The sequence below is a fragment of the Amblyomma maculatum genome, chromosome 3, assembly GCF_055883805.1.
Source record: "Amblyomma maculatum isolate TAMU_Amacu chromosome 3, ASM5588380v1, whole genome shotgun sequence".
NCBI classification, from domain to species: domain Eukaryota; kingdom Metazoa; phylum Arthropoda; class Arachnida; order Ixodida; family Ixodidae; genus Amblyomma; species Amblyomma maculatum.
Window position 1 is genome coordinate 10618240 of NC_139346.1, and position 19967 is coordinate 10638206.

The following is a 19967-nucleotide window of genomic DNA, read 5'->3' on the forward strand; positions in this document are numbered from 1 at the left end:
CGGAATGACACGTGGCCATAGGTGATGAGGCTCTAATCTGTTCGATATCGCAGAGGCGAAGGTTTGGGAGCATGCGCTCAAGTGATGGCGTTGAAAAAATTTTTGTATATATTGATGTTACGTCCGTTAAACTATCAGTTGAAGTTCAGCGTTTGTCCCTTGTCTTTCTCCTTTAGTCCTGTCTTTAATTTTACGCTGCCAAAATATGCACTCTACTTAATTGCTCATTACTGCCATGCACCCATTAAAATCAACCACACAACAGTAAACTTTGAACAACTGCGAAGATACAAGGAGCGCGATCTCGTCGCTGCCAAGCAGAATTCACTGATTAAATGCTTTCTCAGAATGTGAAAGAGTAGTCGCTCGCTTGACTCGTTGCACCATTCATCGCTACATGCAGAATTCACTGAATAAATGCACTCACGATATGTGAAAGAGTAGTCGCTCGCTTTACTCGTAGCACTATTTATCGCTACATGCAGAATTCACTGAATAAATGCACTCGCAGAATGTGAAAGAGTAGTCGTTCGCTTTACTCATAGCACCAATCATCGCTACATGCAGAATTCACTGAATAAATGCACTCGCAGAATGTGAACGAGTAGTCGCTCGCTTGACTCGTTGCACCATTCATCGCTACATGCAGAATTCACTGAATAAATGCACTCGCGATATGTGAAAGAGTAGTCGCTCGCTTTACTCGTAGCACTATTTATCGCTACGTGCAGAATTCACTGAATAAATGCACTCGCAGAATGTGAAAGAGTAGTCGCTCGCTTTACTCATAGCACCAATCATCGCTACATGCAGAATTCACTGAATAAATGCACTCGCAGAATGTGAACGAGTAGTCGCTCACTTTGCTCGAAGCACCATTCATTGCTACATGCAGAATTCACTGAATAAATGCACTCACAGAATGTGAAAGAGTAGTCACTCGCTTTACTCGTTACACCATTCATCGCTACATGCGCAACAGTTGCGTAGCAGAATGCAGCTTTCGCCTTTCATCACTTTAGTCACCAAAGTGTCCTCAAATTTTTATTCTTGGGGGTGTGCTTGGTTCGACCTTGAACTGAATTCAGTTCGTTAGTGGAAGCTGGACGAAACATTGTATATGCGGTAGCAGAGGTATCACTCTAAAATAAAATTCATGTGATATTCTGTATACTTGAAAACTGCAGCAGGAAATATTGTTTTCTTTTAATTTTCTCTCAGTATGTGACCGCTTTAGTTAGGTATTTGCCAATGAAAATCATTATTTTCCCCATCCTGCTCTAACCATAGGTCACTCATTATAAACATTTTGCTGAGGTCTGCATATTCAGTGAAGCCCATCATATCTGATGACAAAAATTATCAACGGACTACTATGTGAATTTGCAGCTTTTATTGTGTACTAGAACCGTAAATAAATCTCATTAAAAAGTGAAGTAAAAAACACATCCGAATTTTTTTTCTGAACCTGTTTGAATCGGTTCAGGGAGGGTCGAACGGGTTCAAACTGGAACGGAATGTGTTTCTGGAGCCGAAACTGAACTCAAACCCGAAAGGAGTGAATCCGAACTGAACCCGAAAAATTCCGTTTCAAAACTCTGGTCTCAATGTCCACAGCACTGATGCTTTCATCAAGTTCCTGCTGGACCTCTGGCTTTAGGCTCGCTTTGTAAGTCTGCTGCTCGTCAACACTGCTAATACTCACACGCGTACACTAGCACTACACAGCACAAAACTGACACAACCTTCGGTTTCCATCGTGTCCTTTTCCTGCGCACTGACCTTTGTTTCTTCCTGTGCTTGAGAAACAGCGGCCGCCATTTTTCCAGAGTTCTCGATGGGCAGCTCTCTTCTCTCAACAACTGTGGGAGCTGCATAAGTGTTCGCTGCGTTACAGTATGCACTTCTTGCATTTGTTAAAGGGACAGAACACTGGCCAAAATATGTCATGAGATTATGGTGGAGATGAAAAGACCTTGCCTTGTTTAGTACAGATCGAGCACTACAGTTCCAAAGAGGCTTTACAATTTTAATTTGCCTTTGAAAATCGCATAAAAACAACCGAGGCGCTATCTAGCAAAGAAACCTTATTACTTTCGCCGTAGTATCCCACATGATTACATGTAAGCAAAATATAGCTGATTTTCATAAGTGCGCACTGTTCTTTTTTCTTCTGGGAGTACTTGTCATTATTTATTATATTTTGCGCTCTACACTGCATCCTTAAATAAAAACCAGTCCTCCTTTCGCATCTCGAGAGGGATTTTTTCAGGTTCTGCTACTAGATGGCACCACAGTGTCTGTGAATGAAGCGATGATAGTGCCCACAGAAACTTTCGTCGACAAGGCGTTCATTATTGTGCCATAACAGCCTTGAGTGTGAAACTGAAAAGGACGTTACTCTCAGCAAAAAAATGTCTAATTACCGTCTGGCAAGTGAAATTTATACTTGTTTTCGGTACGTCTTTTTTGTCGACCACCAGACATTGTGGTTGTTGCTCATGGTTTCCAGCATCGGACTACATAAAAAAGGGCGCATGCACTGATTGAAAAATTCTCAGTAAAACTTGTCTACAGCGTTTCTACCAAAACCGCTGTGGAATCAAACGTTTTAGACATCAATCCTTCCACTGTGCCAAAAAAACTTCGAGACCTAAATTCCAGTGTTCTGTCCCTTTAACCCCTTCGCTGTCACAAACATACCTGTATGCTTTCGCACTTCCCCCCCACAGTGTCAACGACGTACTGGTACGTTCTCTATCATGTGTTCAAAACTTCGCACCTGAGCGCAAAGCTGGCGCATTTAGACAGGCTGCACCATCTGTAATATCTTTCTACAATTTCGTATTTTCGCCCCGCATTATGTTGGTATGTATGTACTGAAGAATATGGAGCGACCGCGCCCACCTCCGCCACCTTCTTTGCTGGGGGGTGTGGTCGCTCTGCGCGCACTACTCTATCACGCTAAGTGATCATGCGGTGCACAGTTTTGCGGTGCATGCGTGCGGTTACAGGTTCAAGGGTTGTTCTGCCATCTGCCGCAGGTTTGCAGGTCTTTATTTTTTTTATGTTGGCGTGTCTGCTACGACGCGTCACGTTCAGGGGTTTGTGCCGTTGCCTCTCCAATAGGTCGACACATGACTCGATCGCTGATTTCGCTCTCTCTTGCCGCGCCTTTCCTTGTGGCTAGCAGCAGCAAAGGAGGTTCCCTCCCCCCTCTGTCATCTTGATTTCACAACGTGCCATTTCTGTTCGTTGTGCGGACCACCGAAACTGCTCCCTCCGTGCGCGTGGTTACTTTCGGATGGCTGGTCGTGCGAGGCGTTCGACTGCAGACTGGAGTGATGGCTCTTATCATTATAAATATGAGCCGAGCTATGAATCTGACTCTCAAGTGTCCAGCAGTTTTTTCTTACATTATCTTCTTTATCTAATTTATAATCAGGCTGATGATGATGTTAATTAACATTACCTGCAGAACACTGAAATGTGCATATTCAGATGACTATGTTATGTGTATAGCAATCATAAAAGTAAATCGCTTTGCTTGTTCCCTGAAACCAAGCCGACACTGGGGGTGCGTCACAGCCAGAAACTGCCGACAGCGAAAGGGTTAATAAGACCTGAAATAAGCTCTTTGTTTTGCAGCTCTGCCTCTTTCATAGGATCTACTGAGGCCATCCTGTCAGCTCGAATTACTGCTGTGGTGTCTTCCTCTCGCATGTACTCCCCACTTCTGGGGGTCGTGAGCTCTTCGAGGGACGCTGAGTATCTCTGCTTTTTGCTGCCTTTACCATCTTGCTTACAGCCACTGCATACACTTTAATCATCCTCTATTGATAACGTCTCCGAGCCATGAGTGCGGTTATCCTCGCTATATCCTCTAAGGTCCTTCTTGAGAGTCTTGTATGTACTTTCCCAGGCCGATAAAGCCGTTTTCTTTGAATGATCACTACGTGTGTATGTTGTCAGGTGCATGTTCGCAGTCTTCTTTCTTTGGCGGCTCGGAAACAATCTTGCTTATGAACTGCCCAGAATCCTCTGTCCGCCTTTGGATGCGTGTGATTGACTCGATGTTTTCATTACTAGGGAGAACTCTGCCTGGATCAGCCCTTTATTTCAATGCGCTTCTGCCAAAGGTCTGTTCCACAGTATGGCAACCGCTCCTCAGTCACCGCCGGCATTGCTCTGGGCACACTTAAAGTTATTACTCTTATCCATGACTCTGAGCGATGTCCCGGTGTGGTTCCTCCGATAATGCCTTTAGAGCTGACTCGGGAAAATGGAAGTCAGGCATCGATGTGACCACAGTGGAACTTGCGACTTGTTTTTCCTTAAGCTCAGTGACAGAATCAACGGTCAAGTCGAAAAAAGATTAGGCTAAGATCTCCGGTAAAACTGCTTGCTGTCTTAGTAGAAAAATGGCTGTCGGCAGCATAAGCAGGCACCTGAAGGGTCTCGATGGGGTGACAGAGAAGCGTCATTGTCTGCGCGGCAGTTTTGTCATACTCTAGTGCAGCTGCGGCGTCTTCTGCACAAACGTCGCCTTTAAAAACCTGCAGCTTCTCGTTTAGTATGCCGGCGTTGCATGCTTCTAGTCTCTCTTGAATAATGGCCAGGGGGGGGGGGGGGGGGGGGCGAGTTGGTGCATGATGAAAATGAACGGCGGTGCAACACGGACACAGACAAGTGCGCATGTGGTGTCCCTTGTCTGTGTCCGTGTTGCGCCGTCGGTCATTTTCTTTCGCTTGAATACGGTTTAGCGCAAGGATATTTACTGCTTTAGAATTCAAAAGTTCTTTTGCTTGATGTAAGGAGCCGGATCAGAAAATCTCGTTGAATATTGTGTTTTCTTTTGATGTAGTTCATCTTGTGTAGATGCAGTCTTCTCTCTCTGTCCGGTGGGGTTCGACAATGCAGCTCCATCTTCTTGGAGGTTCGTAGCGTTCCTCTTGCGAACTCCAGGAAGGACCGTTGGAGGAGCTCACATTATGCTCCTGAGTTTCAGCACCAAAAATATAAAAGAAGCAGGGTGGACACCAGGGTGCCTCTACACAGCATTTAATACCCGGCTGTCCTCACATTTTTCAATATGCCTACATGGCACTCTGTCTCTATCTCGCGCGCCCCTTCCCGTCTCAAACCTTTTCTTCCTTCTTGCCGTTCTGCTTGAAGATTCTTGAGAATCTGCAACAGACTGTTTGGTCTTCCCACATATTTTGCAAAGATTGAATCTTCCATTCCAAGCAGAATTGTCCAAGCTAGGTGTGCATCCACAGTGCAGCATCAGCAGTAGGATTAGGCAGTCTCCCTGCTGATCGCCTGCTATCGTGGCAACGGAATGCATGCCAGAATGCAAATTATCAGGCCATTCTTTTATTGCAAAAGCAATACTACGCCAGGTTTCGAGCCTTTAGCGTAGCGTGGTCCGGTAGTTACGCTTTACACCGTGTGACTACTGACGTCATACCTGCGCGAGAGCTGGGCTGCCAAGTCGGCTCTTCAGCGTAGCGTGGCTCGTAGTCATGCTGGGCGTTTTGTGCTTCTCCCACTAGGTGCGCTGCAGTCTAACAGGTTATGTGATGTTATAACTGAGACGAAGATGGGCTACCAAGTCAGCTCTTCAGCGTAGCATGGCTTGTAGCCACGCCAGGCGTTTCGCGCTTCTCCCACTAGGTGCGCTAGGGTCTAACAGATGGTAGGGTGCCTTGATGCGCGCACCCCCCCTCCGCCGCTCCAGAAGGTGGGGACATTTCTTTGAAAGGGTCAGTGCCGCCTCAACGCCACCATATTTGAGCCCACGCAAGTGTGTCCCGCTTTTGCGGCGGCTGTCTTGTGGCGTTCCTTGGCGCGCGTTCAAATTTGGGATTGCAGATGGCACGAACGCTAGACAAAATGAGACTTCTGGAGGAAAGGCGCAGTATCTCACATTTTCTCTGAGAAGTGTGCGTTTGGATGGTACGCCATCACTCCTGTCGCGTGGCATTCCTTGACGCTTGTTCAAGATTGGGATTGCAGATAACAGGAATGCTCCTGAAGCGCTATGAGAAGGGTGGGCCAAAATATGGCGGAGTTGTCTCCACCCTTCAAGGGCGTGAGGGCTTGCGCATCGAGGCACCCTAACAGGTGATGCCGTCTTTCATTGGAGACACTTCACCTCTCTTGCTTTTGCAATCTCCTAGGCTTAACTACAGCTAAGCCACTGCGAATATTTTTTTTTAGGACGTTCACACTACACCTGGGCTGTGAAGCACACAGTAGTAGAGGGCTGTGGATTAATTTTGAGCACCTGGAGATCTTTATTATACATCTTTAACATACACTGATATCTCGACACACGGGAGTTTGTTTTTCACTTCCATAAATAAAAAGGCCTCTGCAACTGGAATCGAGCCCGTATCCTCTGGCTCGGCAGCACAGGGTCTTCGGTCAGTCTTAAACTCACTAACAGTCAGCAAGTTTCAACAAGGTGTACTCATAATTGAGTGTGTGATCGTAATATGGCGTTGTCATCGCAATGCAGGCAAAGAGCATATCTGAACCTTAACAATGTGGTCGTTGACGCAAAAAAAAAATACAAAGGACGGAGGCCAACGATTGAAGAACAGTGTGAGTCCGACATTTCAAAACAAAAAGGATATTCTTGCCCAGTGCATTTCCTCGTCTTGAACGTACAACACTGTTGTGATTTTCTTCACTGCCGCAGTGCCTCTCCGATTGCATTTTTGATGCATAATCAGTACCTGCAAAGCTCCTCAGAAACGTGTACAACACAGAAAGGTCCACGAATCACTTGTAAGTCATTTTTTCTTAAACCTTGAAATAAAAGGATCGCCAAACCGAGAAAGCGGCTCAAATGTTCCGGACCAGTCAATCCTGCTACCGCAATCCCCCAACATTGCTGCTGACTCAATTTGGGTTTTTCTGCGGTAGATGGCAGCACTTTTGCATAAGGCCTATAGCCTTCAAATTGCACGAGCACAGGAGCTTCCAGATGCCACCCACGAATGGTGCTTGAAGTCACGGGTCATCATCATCATATTTTCCTTTTGTCGCGAGCTTCCGCAATCCATACAGACCTTATGCAAAATTGCTGCCATCTGTCGGCCGCTGCACGCGTTTCTGCCATGTATAAGGGTAGCTGAACTGAGGAGCGGCAAGCGGCATAGTAGAGGGTTGCGTGGCCAGCTGCATTAATGCTTGCTGTCGCTGATAATATCGACATACTGCTGTGTGTGTTGTTGTATGCAAAACTAAAATAAGGGTGTAGAAGAAAAGAAACAGCAAGTTATATCCCTCGAGCGCTTTTTTTTTTTTTTTTTTGAGGGTTGTGTTAATCTGCTCTTGCGTGGTTGTCACGCTAGGCGCACTTTAGATCGACGGCGCGCCTGAATTGTAAAATGGTATTTTATATAGCGTGCTTTGGAAGATTGCAAATCCATACTTGGTACTAAGGCAGACGAAATATATTGCCCATGGTGTGTTAAATTTGCCTGTAGAGGGACTGTGAATCTCCTTTTTGCGTAAAAGATTTGCAAGTGTGTTCCTGATTTCAATGTTGCGCCAACTCATCCCAGCTTTTACGGTTTCATGCATACAAGCTGTTAACAGATTTTGCCCGTATGTATGCGACCAGGAATCAAGATAGAGCACGTTTCGCCACTTCAAAGGGGCCAGACCGTTCTCTTAAATTCCAGCGCGATATTCTAATGTCTTAAGCATTCGATTAATAGTCTGCTACGTGCAGGCTTCAGTTGCTGAGAGGCATCTCCAAAACACGACTTGCAAAAGGAATGACTCAAAGTATACGTGGCAGTAACTTCCTCTACCATTTAGCTTCTCTCGTCTACCACAAGTTCGCATGATTGTTGTTGCTATAGTGATGACGGTCGCCGCGCTGTTCATTTATTTATTTTTTTTTACTAGTGCGAGATTTTTTCTTTGCGAGTTAGTGAGGGGCATCGAAAAGGAGTTACGCCTTAATTTAGACCATGCCAGTTTTGTTTTCTCCCATCCATATTACTGAATAATGCCATTTTTTCGTTTAACCTTCATGGCGCGCCGTCAAAACAGTGTAATGAGTTAGGGATTGAAACTGTAACCATTTGACACTATCTGCAGAGCAATATCATTTTTAGCGAGCCTTACCGCGCTTAGCAGTGAGGTATACTATTGCAGCTATCACAGTAAGAATGAGAGTGAGCACACACGTCTTTCAACTTTATTTGGTCTAAAAATACCCAGCCCTATAAATGTATGCATCACATTTTCTGTATGCCCATTGCTTGGTACATTCTACTACTTCCCTGAATTGCTGCTGGCAAATAATTTTTCTTGTTTTGCAACATGGCAAAAAAAAAAAAAATCCCATGCATCACAGCTCCACACTGATGACATTTGTGTTCTTTCAGGTATCAGCTGGCTGCACTCCCCAAAAATTCGGACTTCGCAAATTATTTTCGGCAGCTATAAAAAGAAAACCACTATTCAACATTACACAGCCCGTATGTGTTCGTTACGTTTGCACAAAAAGATTTTGTGAAGAATGTCACTAGTGTTGAATATTGCAATAGAATGCAGTGCTATTAGTTTTTTCCTTAAAATTCTTCAAAAGCGAAATAAGCCATTAAACCTCGTTCCCCCCCCCCCCCCCCCTCTAAATTAAAAAAAAAAAGCTTTTCTGAAATGCTAGAAACTGGTATAGAGTCTGAATAGGCTCTGATAGTTGGTGCCTGTCTCACTACTGAGCTCATCCGTGACATGGACGGCGCAAAAATTTTTTTAAATACTTCAATTCCATCAAGAATTACGGAAAGAAAAAGAAAAACTTGCAGCATTGGAGAGGAGAATGACTTTGCTGCAAAATCTGCGCATAGCACAAAGCACTGCTCGAATACGCGTCCACGAAGAAGCTTAACATTGTGTCTGGATATCAGGCAAAACTTTGTGATGTGACTTCGCAGACAGCAGTATCTGCTATATATTGATTTTATCCCACGATATGGCGACAACAGGAGCTACTTATCTGAGGAGGATCAGTGCGCACGGAATCACGTCGCTGACCTGTCGCGTTTTGCCTGCAAATTCACGTGGTTGGGAGTTTTAGCCAGTAACATATAAAATATGGGATCTGTTTGTTTACATGGTAGCAAGGTACATCAGCGGCTAAACGCTCAGACAGAGGATGGAAACAGTAGTGCGCGCGCTATACTGGGAATTGTGAAGGTCCATCGGAGCGCAGTGTTTATTAGGCATCAGTCCTATATTAAAAAAAAAAGAAGCAGCACTAAGCTACTTCGTGTATATGTATGTACAACATACTATACGGAACAACTATGATCACGGCCAAGCGCCGGGTGCAGTAACAAGTTGAGCCTTGCCCTTGCTGGATTCTAAAACATCCTACGGCGGCTGACGCAGCGTAATGACATCACAAACATCTTTTACACCCAGAAGCAATATCTATATGTTTTGCGCTTTCATGGACACATATTTAAGTGGTGTATCAAGGAATGCGCCAGAGCAGCAATGAAGGTTTTGCCATTTGTAGCTACGTTGATGCCACCGTTCGCAAGAAGTTTTGGCAGTGCAGTATCGCTTCGCGAAGTAAAATTGGAACGTAGGCAGCGTGGAAAAGTCAATTGTCTATTACTCCCTCATTTATTGCTCTTAATGCGAACAGATAGCACGGAAATCACAGCAGAAAGCAGATGCAACTATCGCGACGGCAGCAGTCATAAACGCAGCCGACTCACTCAACCCTTCAACATGGCGTCGCATAGCGCAGTTCACTGAAGGTCCGATAGATGGCAGCAATTTTGCATAAGGTCTATTGGTATCATGGGCCCGGCCACCCCGGCTTTGTTTTGCGACTGTCATAGGCACGTGAGTAGTGGTAGCATAGTTGGCGTGGTCGCACGCTGTAGTTGCAAATTGTCATTGAGCAGTGCCATTCGATCATGATGGGCAAGCATATTGGTAGCTACACGGCGGGCTTTAAACTGAAAGTAGTATAGTTTGGCCTCATACATGGCAAGCATGTGATGGGCAGAAAATTTGACGTGCACGAGAAGTGCATCCGAAGATGGCACAGCCAGAAGGATGCATTGAAGAACACTAGCTACAAAGGGCGTGCTTTTCGAGGCAAGCCGTCCAAGTATCCCGAGCTGGAAGAAGACCATTCCGCTATGCAATGAAAGTGCGGAACAGTGGCTACGCGTTACAGTGGACATGCTGCACGTAAAGACACAAGCCTTGGTGCATGAGAGAAGAATACCACATAGGGACTTCAAAGCTAGTGTCTGCTGGTTAGGAAGATTTCTAAAGAGGAAGGGCCCATCATTTCGTTGGAGGACCACGTTGTGCCAGCGGCTGCCCCGCGACTACACCGACAAGGTGCTCAGCTTTCAAAAGTATGTCATCGGACTGTGCCATGAGCACTATATATTGTCTCAGATAACGAATGCCGAACAGACCCCCGTGTGGTTCGACTGTCTTGAGAACTGCACATTTGAAATAAGAGAGAAGAGTGTTTCTATGCTGACAACTGGAACGCGACCGATGCACTGTTATGCTGTGCGGCACTGCGGACGGGCGGAAGCTACTCCCGTAGTCATCCTGAAAAGGATTCCTGACACAGATGCTTGGCCAAGTTGATAATCCATGCAAGCAGACAACACAAAAAAAAGGCAGATATGTAGGAAGGAGAAACGAACTGTCTTCATTTGTGTCCTTCCTACATCCCCGTCTTTTTTGCGCTTTTGCACTCAAGGATTCCTAACGACGCTGAAAAGGGCTGGAGGGACGATGAGCTTGTGCTCAACTGGATAAAAAGCATTTGGCAGAATTGCCCAGGCACCATGTTGGCCAAACGATAGCTCCTCGTCTTGGAGAGCTTCCATGGTTACTTGACGGATAGGGTTGAAAAACACTTGTGCAGTATCCACACAGACATGGCCATTATTCCAGTTGGCCTCACCAGCATGCTGCAACTCCTGGACGTCAGCATCAATTGGCCTTTTAATTATCCCTTTTTATCCAGAAGCAGGCATATGTATAGGCTCTGCTATCGCCCCTATCTTGAGCGACCTCTTCTAGGCTATGCATGACCGAGCAAAGAGATTGAAAGGTTTCAAAAATCTTCAGATACACTATCTAATTTTCATTGGTCTTCAGAAGTGCGTCGGACTGGGCGTGTTGGTTAGACATTGTAAATCAGAAGATGGGGAGCATGATTTAGCACTTGTCCTGTCTCATCATCATCCCAGTCTTTCGTGCTATGTTTTTGGTTTACGATGCCTAATTCTCATTGATTGCCCAGGTAATAAGTTCACAGCCTAAGTTCAAAAGGTGCAGCATATCTTTACAAAGACATGAAAAACACATGAAAAACCAGAAATTGGCTGAATCCTCTTTTTGGAACTGAAGTTGATTTTTGCGGACCAGCACATCACTTGACTTTGTAACCAAGGGCCAGAAACCAATATTGCCTTATGAATCAGCTCATTCAAAGTTAGTAAAAAGAAATTTACTCCAAGCCACCTTTCACAATGTGCTGCTGAAATCATGCGAGCAAAACCTAGAGCAGGGCTTCTTAACACATTCCTCTCCGCGGAAAAAGGGGTGGTTTTTTGGTGGTGTCATTAATATTGCTCACCGCTGTTGTATCGGAGCTAACCCCTTGATATTCTTGATATCCTCAATCACCTTGTACGTATATTTTTTTCTTTAACAGAACTAGCTTGGTACAGGAGTGTCTAGATCAAATTTTAGAAGAGGAATTCCTCTTCACAATGGTATTAGTGACAGTCAACATATTTATTGAATAAGTAATGAAAAAAAACTATCAGCAAGAAATTGCAATTAAGAAAAAGCGCACAAAAGCCCCAAACTTTCTTCATACAGATAAAATATAAAAATTTTCACAATATACTTTTTTTTACAGTCAGTACCAATGCAACATCGCAGCAAATTTTAGCTTTTTGTGTACAGTATTTGCTGAGTTAGGAAAGAAAGCAGTAGTCGAGGTCGACCAAGCCCAGGTCGACCTTTGGCTGTCCTCTAGCGGAAAACACGACTTCCTGCGCTGCCCACGGCAAACAATACTTCCCAGAAGATTGTGTCACCCTGCAGATAACAGTTGTGACCTTCAGAACAGTCATCTCTTCCGATCAGCACGCAGCAAAAGCGGAAAGCGAAACTTATCGGGGTATGGCTGTCGACGTTCTGGGTCGGTTTGACGTAGTTTCGCTGTCGGTGCTTAAGTCTGAAGAGCTGAATTCATCTTCAAGTTAGCACTGCTGCTGTTCGCATCGAAAAATGAGTCCCATTCGTCAACTTCAGTGGAAACACTCGTTTCTGCGCTGCAGGAGTGTGCGATATCGACGCCATGATGTAAACAAGGAGCGCTGATCACCCGACTCCGGGGACCATCTGGACGGGCACGGTGGCAAGGCAGAAAAATTGAATCAAAAGCAAAACTGAAGGAGGGTTGCTCTATTTCCCATTGGATGACGTCACTTGTCCAGGAGCGCTTCGAAAGCGGTAAAATTCGAATCGTGAAACCGTCGATTGCGGGCTATCGATAGGAATAGGCGCGGGCAGAAAAGTGTTAAACTAAGCCCACAGACTACTTAATTCCGGGTACCCAACCTTACTCCTGTCCTCAGTAGCTGAGAAAACGTTAAGAGTTAGGCAAAGAAAGTATCAAGCCGGAAGGGATCTGAGGTCTGGCAACAAAAAAGTGGCTGTAATACCCTACTTCCACCAGGTATCCCATAATCTAAAACGAATAGGAAAAAGGGCAGGGGTTTACGTCTTTTCTAGTCTTTGCGGGGGGGGTCAATGAATAGGGTGAAAGAGTCCCAGAATGCACAACCAGGCATCGAGATCCATTTCTCTCGTGCTCATCGTGTGTCGTGCATTCAGTCTTTTTACCCTGCAGTAAGAAGTATCTTGGTCAGAAAGGCCATTGCATAAATAACAGGCTATTAGAGCATCAAAATAATGCTGAAGGAAAAAAGCCTGGCAATTCGGCGATTCACTGTCAAGACTGCAGTCCCTGCCGCCGCCTCTCCCGAAGTTCAAGGAACCAAATTTTGGCAAAGAACCACAATCAGCTCACCCGTGAAATCATAGAAGCCGCCTCTGTCAATGAGCAAAAAAATGAGTGTGTTAGCACACCTTCACTTGTATTGTTAGGAAAAGAATTTTCATTCCTTTCTGCCTTGATCTGTTTTTGTGCATTCTTTTTAGTCTTGGCCTGTTTGTTCATCCCTTCTTTTTCCAGTCTCACCTGTCCTAATCTTGTCGAACTAATCTGTTTTGCTCCACCGTTTTATTGCCATTAGATTTCATGTATCTGTGGTTCATTTTTGGCCCATTCTGAGTTTTTTTTTATTACTACGCATATGACAACCTTGGCCTTTCGTAGCGAGAGCTACATAGGCTGCAAAGTCGCATTTTCGCCATGGCGGTGGCCAAGTGGTGGTCGCCTCCTACATCACATCTGGCGAGCTGCATCAGTGGTGTAGTACTAATGACAAATGGCTAACTATTGACTAACCAGTACTAATTAATGGCTAATTAGTCACTAACCAGTACTAATAACTAATACTAACTAGTCATCGGTCATGACTAAATAGCCTCATGAGTAATGGTGACGTCATGACCGGATGTGACATCATGACGTCACATCTGGCCATGTGTAATGACCAGAAGTGATGTCATAATGACATCACATCCAGTCATGACGTCACAACTGGTGATGACGTCACCAGGCGATTCACGCATATACGTAGTTGGCCCTGCCGGGCGTTCGATTCAGGCTACATCATTGGTGAGTACAAATGGCTATGACGTCACACCCGGTCATGTCTAATAACTGCATCTGGTCATGATGTCATGACTCACCACCCGCTGGGCGTTTGATCGAGGCAGCGGCATTCATTTGGTGCTTCCTTTGACGCCTCACCACGCAGAACCAGACTTGGTTTACGGGAAACAAAAGGTGCAGTCACTATTCACCTTAACTGAGTTGTAGGGAAAGAGGTGCCGTAGCGGAGGGCTTCACAACAGCCGCTTTTGCCTCATGACACTTTAGTGGTCCAAAGTGCTAAACATGAATGACCCCTCAGCCAGGCCTCTTGCTACATATATCCTGGCATTGCCAATTTTTTGTCAAGTGTAATTTCTGAATAGTGTTTCTATTCAGTTCACATTGTTGTTATTTATTGGGCTTTCATTTTCACTTTAGCCATCGTTTTATCTGGGCTCCGTTTCTCTGCATTTCCCCTGCACACTCCGTGGATGCTTGCCATGGTTTGACATAGGCATTAACCAACTCGTAACATACCTTGCTCAATTCTCAAGGCAGAATGAAGACGCTTGATTTTGTCCATGTGGAGCTCCCGTGTCTACAGACATTGTATCCCGTAGTTTCAAGGATTTCAGTCTAGGCAGGACTGAAGGCCACAACTTGTGGGGTGAATGTGCACCAGAGCACAGCACAAGCGCAGAGTCTTCCGACGAGTGAATGGTAGAAAAATACCACACATTCACTGATTGGTCTTGAACAAAAAATGCTTTTTTTTTTCTTCTTTCGGATGTTGCATGTATGTTGCAGCCCTTACTCGCGTTTTTACAATACATTAAGGTCTTGTCATTGATGACATGGCCATAAGATGCTGCCTGGTAATTAAATGAACAAAATATTAAAATACCTTTCACCCATCTCTCATCACGTGCAATTTTGTTTAGCTTAAGTTTTTTTCTTACATCTTCTGGAAGTACCTCTTCTGCATGAATGCAGTGTGGCTACAAATGCGGTTTGATTTCTTATGAAAACCAAAGCCTTGCATGAACACTGCATCGTCTTCTCCATTTCTGCTATTTAAGATGCAATAGATCAAGTGCAGTGAAACTGCACACGTCGGGCTTCCACTTGTGCTTCGCACTGCACAAGGCTGTGAATGCTCAGCGTTTCTTACCTTCCCTATTTCTCGCGGCGCTTTTACTCTCTTTCTTAATGGACCGTGCCATCTTCTTTCCATGTCCAGCTTTACCTGTTTTCTCCTATGCTCCAAGGCCTACATAAAGTTGGCCTTTCCTCGGAGCTGGTGAAAAAGCATTATTTTTTCAAAAAGAAAAATTGCCTCGCAGTGGTAGTGTGCATGCGGAAATGTCATGTCATGAGAGGTACGTCGCCATGGCCAGATGCACTTTACAATTTTCATCAAAAATGCCTTTACTGTGAGCAGGTAGAAATGTGCGGTTGTGTACGGGAGATGAACTTGAGTTTCACTTTACTATATCTGAGTTTCTACTCTACCAAAGTTTACTGTCTACGTAAAATATTGAAGATGGCAAAAAAGAAAAACCATAGGCTATCTTTGGTAGTTTTTATGCCTATTCAATATGTCGAGCATTCTGCCTGGTTCATTGAAGATTTTACAAATGGTTTTTGGCTGTAATGGCTAGGCCTAATTATGAAGGCCAGTATTAGTCGCATGTGCTGTAGGCAATTTTGCGTCCTTTGTAGAGCTGGCGCTGGGCAGTTCCCGCAGCGACAGGTGCACTTTGGTTAGTCTGTGCCGCAAAGTGCCTTCGAGACGGTTGTTGCCCATGAGATAAACGAGCATCATAGTGGACTGTGAATTGATGAGCTTCTCATGTGCCCAGTGTGCTGCTCAAGGCCCTGTGGGAGCGACCCCGGCACCGAGATGCGATCCTCCAGGAGGCATCACAGGCGGGCCGCCAGTTTGTGCGCTTTGTCAACATGCTGATGAACGACACAACATTCCTGCTGGACGAGTCCCTGGAGAGCCTCAAGAGGCTGCACCTGGCAGCGGCAGTCGACAGCAGCGAGCAGCAGGGCCACCGCCGCCAACTGGCCCTGGACGAGCGCCAGTGCCGTTCTTACCTGACGCTGGCTCGGGAGACAGTGGACACGCTGCACTACCTGACAGCGCACGTGCCCGAGCCCTTCCTGCGGCCCGAACTGGTGGACCGGCTGGCAGCCATGCTCAACTCCAACCTGGGCCAGCTGTGTGGGCCGCGTTGCAAGGACCTCAAGGTGGCACAGCCCGAGAAGTATGGCTGGGAGCCGCGGCGGCTGCTGGACCAGCTGACTGATGTGTACCTGCACCTGGACTACCCCCAATTTCTGGCAGCCGTGGCACGCGATGAGCGCTCCTACCGTGCCCAGCTGTTTGCAGACGCAGCAGCCCGCATGCGGCGTGCATGCGTCAAGCCACAGCCACGGCTCGAGCAGTTTGAGCGGCTGGCGGCACGCGTAGCGGCCGCTGCCGAGCACGCACGTCGGCAGGTGGACTATGCCGATGCGCCAGACGAATTTCGGGACCCCCTCATGGACACACTGATGGAAGAGCCCGTGGTGCTGCCCAGCGGTCACGTGGTGGACAAGGCGACCATCGTGCGCCACCTGCTCAACTCCAGCACTGACCCATTCAACCGGCAGCCACTCACTGAGGACATGCTACGGCCAGGTATCTCGTTATTGTATTTCATATCATTGGCAGATAGGGCCGAAATCTTGGTGTTGGAACATACTACCATAATTAAATTAGCTTTGCAATTTCTGTATATTGCTGCACACTACACCTAGCCCTGGTTGATGAAGGAAAGAGGATACTTTTCAGTATAGCACATGCAGCATCCGCCTTTGATCTAGGTCTCAAGGTTTCTCATAGGGTGGCATGGTGGTGCAATTTAAAGCTGTAAGTTATAAATGCATAATAATGTGCTCCCATGGAGGTTGAAAAGTTTCTCCATCTTGCCTTCCACACTTTCATGCTGACAGACTCACTTGTGACCTGACTGCGTGGTGTTTCAGCACTATGCAGACTCTTGAAATATTCGGATGTTGCACTTGCTGTACTTATTGTTGCGAACAATGCTACCAGCACAAGAAAAGCTTGGCAAACAGCACAAAAATTGTCTTTACATATTTGCACATGAGTTAACGATGCATGGAGTGTCATACGTCCTGACAACAACATGCACCTACCCTCTAATTATGTGCTTTGAAACTTCACTTGAATGAATTTTAAGGGACGAAGGTGAACGTACATGGAAGCTACAAGAAACTTGGTAGTGTTGAGAACATATCTAAGCCCATTTATTTGCGCTCATTTGCAAGCAAAGAATGCAGCACATTTTAGCTGGGATAGTCTCAGCCACTGCGTCCTAGCTCTTATGAACCTGGTCTGCTGGGCAGTAAAGGCCTTCAGTTTCTCCGGGTCATGTACATTCTTATGCCTTTCTTGGAGCTAAAAGGCCTAGTTGGGCTCTGACTATGACTACAGTGGCTAGAATGATAAAGTGTGATTACTGCCAAGTGGCGCCTATGGGGAGCATTGAAGCCGTCTGGTGATGCTTCCGCTAGATGGCGCACCTTCTCGCTTACACGTCAGGTCGGCGCATGAAACGCGTGCTTGAACCCTGGAGTGTGCACGGGATGTGGGCGCTTTGCGTTGTTTTTTGGTGCAAATTCTGCCTCACGGTGTATGATGAGCCGGTGACAAAGTCGTTGTTTTGTACCTCGTTACAAAAGCGGGTACAAATCGTACTAGGAATAGTTGTTCTGTGTGCGAAATTATTGAAAGGCGCAACGCTGCTGTTTGCGAGCTGCTTTGGAAAATAATTACTGTTACGTTAGCTTTGGCACGTTATTTACGGCACAACTGCTAATGTTAATTGATAGAACGATCGTGGGTGGCCCCTTTGTACGGCGTGTTCCGGACCATTTTTCTGATTGTGCCTTGATATACATGTGTCAAAAACCGTTTCAAAGAAAATAATCATAAGCTGAGGCTGTGCCCATCGTTCAGCACTGGCGACGGCATATAACGATTAAGGGGCTGCGGCCACTGCCATGTGAGGAGCCCGATGACCTGACGGCCAGTTCTGAACATAAACTGGCTTTTAATCACATGCATGCACGCATGGACTTTTCTGTTACGTCATAAAGGTTCGTGAGATCAGTGGAGTGTCAATGAATGTAGCGTGCAGTGTGCGCCTAACCGCTGATCTGGATCTCCTGGGCGCCGATCGAGGAACGTACGTGTTCGCTATGTAACAGCTCGACACGGCTTTCGGCAGGTCGAGTTTAAGCTATTGAAGTGGGTAATAATTCTGAAGTAGGTAATATATATATATATACCTGCGTTCAGGGATAGATGTTTTGTTGATGTCTAGCTTGATATATATGATGATATCTAGCTTGACAGCATCGAACGTGAACACGAAATGAGCGCAGCTATAGAATTTCGTTTAAGCATAGCCTGCAAACGTCTCGGCTCCCGGTGTTTTCCTTATTTATTTATTTATTGTAAGTACCTACAGCGCCCGTGAGGCATTATTGTAGGGGGGGACACAACTACATACAATAACACATGCAAAGAAGGTATCGGGAAACTTGTTAGCAAGGTAACGCAACACACTAATAGAACACTAAATGAATTCACAAGTAGTATAAGTAATAACATAACATACATCAAACGCAGCGCTGGTAAACGCACGAGGTCTGGAAGAAATATATGACAACACCATTTCAACAGCACTTTGGAAGCCAGGTGCACAAACTGCATCATTCGGAGGCTTATTCCAGTCCAGAATTGTTTTAGGGAAAAACGAATACTTAAATACATTAATGCGGCATTGATCACTCAATCTTTTTCGTGTTGTCTAGTCTCTCCAAAATGTAATATGGCTGCTTTAGGTAAGTGTTTTTATTAATACCGGTACAATCATTGTAAATGCTGTACAAGAACTTCAGCCAGCTGATTTTTCTTCGGGTTGCTAAAGTCTTCCACCCAATACGGTCGCGAAGTTCAGAGCTCTTGATACGGAAGTGATAACTGCCAGTTATTTAAATAATGCCGCTGAAGAACTGAAAAAAAAAAACAAATGGCGGTAATTTAGAAATTTTCCCAATGCTTCAGTGCATGCTAATCAATTATAGAATGAAATTTCGTTGTGCAGCAGAGGTGTTTCTTCTTGTCTCACAGAAGAAAAACAGACAAATTAAGCCGTCCAGGCAAAATCAGTAGCAAAGCAAGAGAGTAACTGCGAAAACAAAATTACTACTAGCCCTAAGTGATTCTTCAGCTGCTCACCTATCTATTCGGAAAGCATCAAAATTCACGGTGAAAAAAATTCAGGGGTGGTTTACTAGCACGGATATACATGCAATGTTTACAGCTCATGTTTAGAAAAGTATTGCCTCCTGTAGCTTTGTTATGCCATGCCTTGCCACGTTTAGCTAAGTACCTAAATAGTTCCTTGGGTTTTCATTAGGATTAAGGAGACCTAATCAACGTCTTTAGTGCCACTGTGTCATATAGGATGAAAAAAAAAAAAAAAAAAGCTGGGTACCGAAACTGCGGGGTGGTCTATCTAGCACTGTGGCCAGCAAAGTTAATCTTTTTACCTCCGCCCGTGTCTGGTGGCAGTTACTGGCGGCAAGTTTTTCTTGGAGTGATTGCTCAAAGGAGGTTTTAAAGCCACCCCGGCGAAATCCCGCTTAGAATGCTGGTTGTAATTCTTCTGCTTAAAAATGGCCGCTGCATAGAATAATAAAATTACATCGGCATGACTTAAGGCCGACCCAAATGGAGCGATTTTCCCGCGGCAAACCTTGCGAACTGCCGCCCGGCGGCCGTTCGCCGGCTATCAAGCCGGGTCAGATATTTTTGCCGGCAGCCGGGCGAACGGCCGCTCCTGGGCGCGACCACCGTGAGGTGGCAGCACTTGCTGCCGCTCCCCGCCGGCTGCAGCTCCAAGTCGTGCGCGTCGACGATATGCAAAACTTTAGAAAAGTGTGCTGAAGTTTGTTGTTCCCGTAAATAATAAGCGAAATGTCAATACTGAATCCTTCCTGAGGGTCGCTGAGCCGTACCAAGCGGCTGATATAGAAGCGACAGCTGCGATGCAAGCAAAGTTCTGCT

General features: G+C 45.7%; 1 protein-coding gene across 5 annotated transcripts in view; it reads left to right on the forward strand.

The window, feature by feature from the left end:
- Ube4B (Ubiquitination factor E4B) overlaps positions 1 to 19967 on the forward strand; it is a 373326-nt gene that overhangs the window by 305536 nt on the left and 47823 nt on the right. For all 5 annotated transcript variants that reach the window (XM_084597298.1, XM_084597297.1, XM_084597293.1 and 2 more), the window contains one exon: positions 15679 to 16505. In XM_084597298.1, the coding sequence (XP_084453424.1) occupies positions 15679 to 16505 (827 nt within the window). The remainder of the gene's footprint in view (positions 1 to 15678; positions 16506 to 19967) is intronic.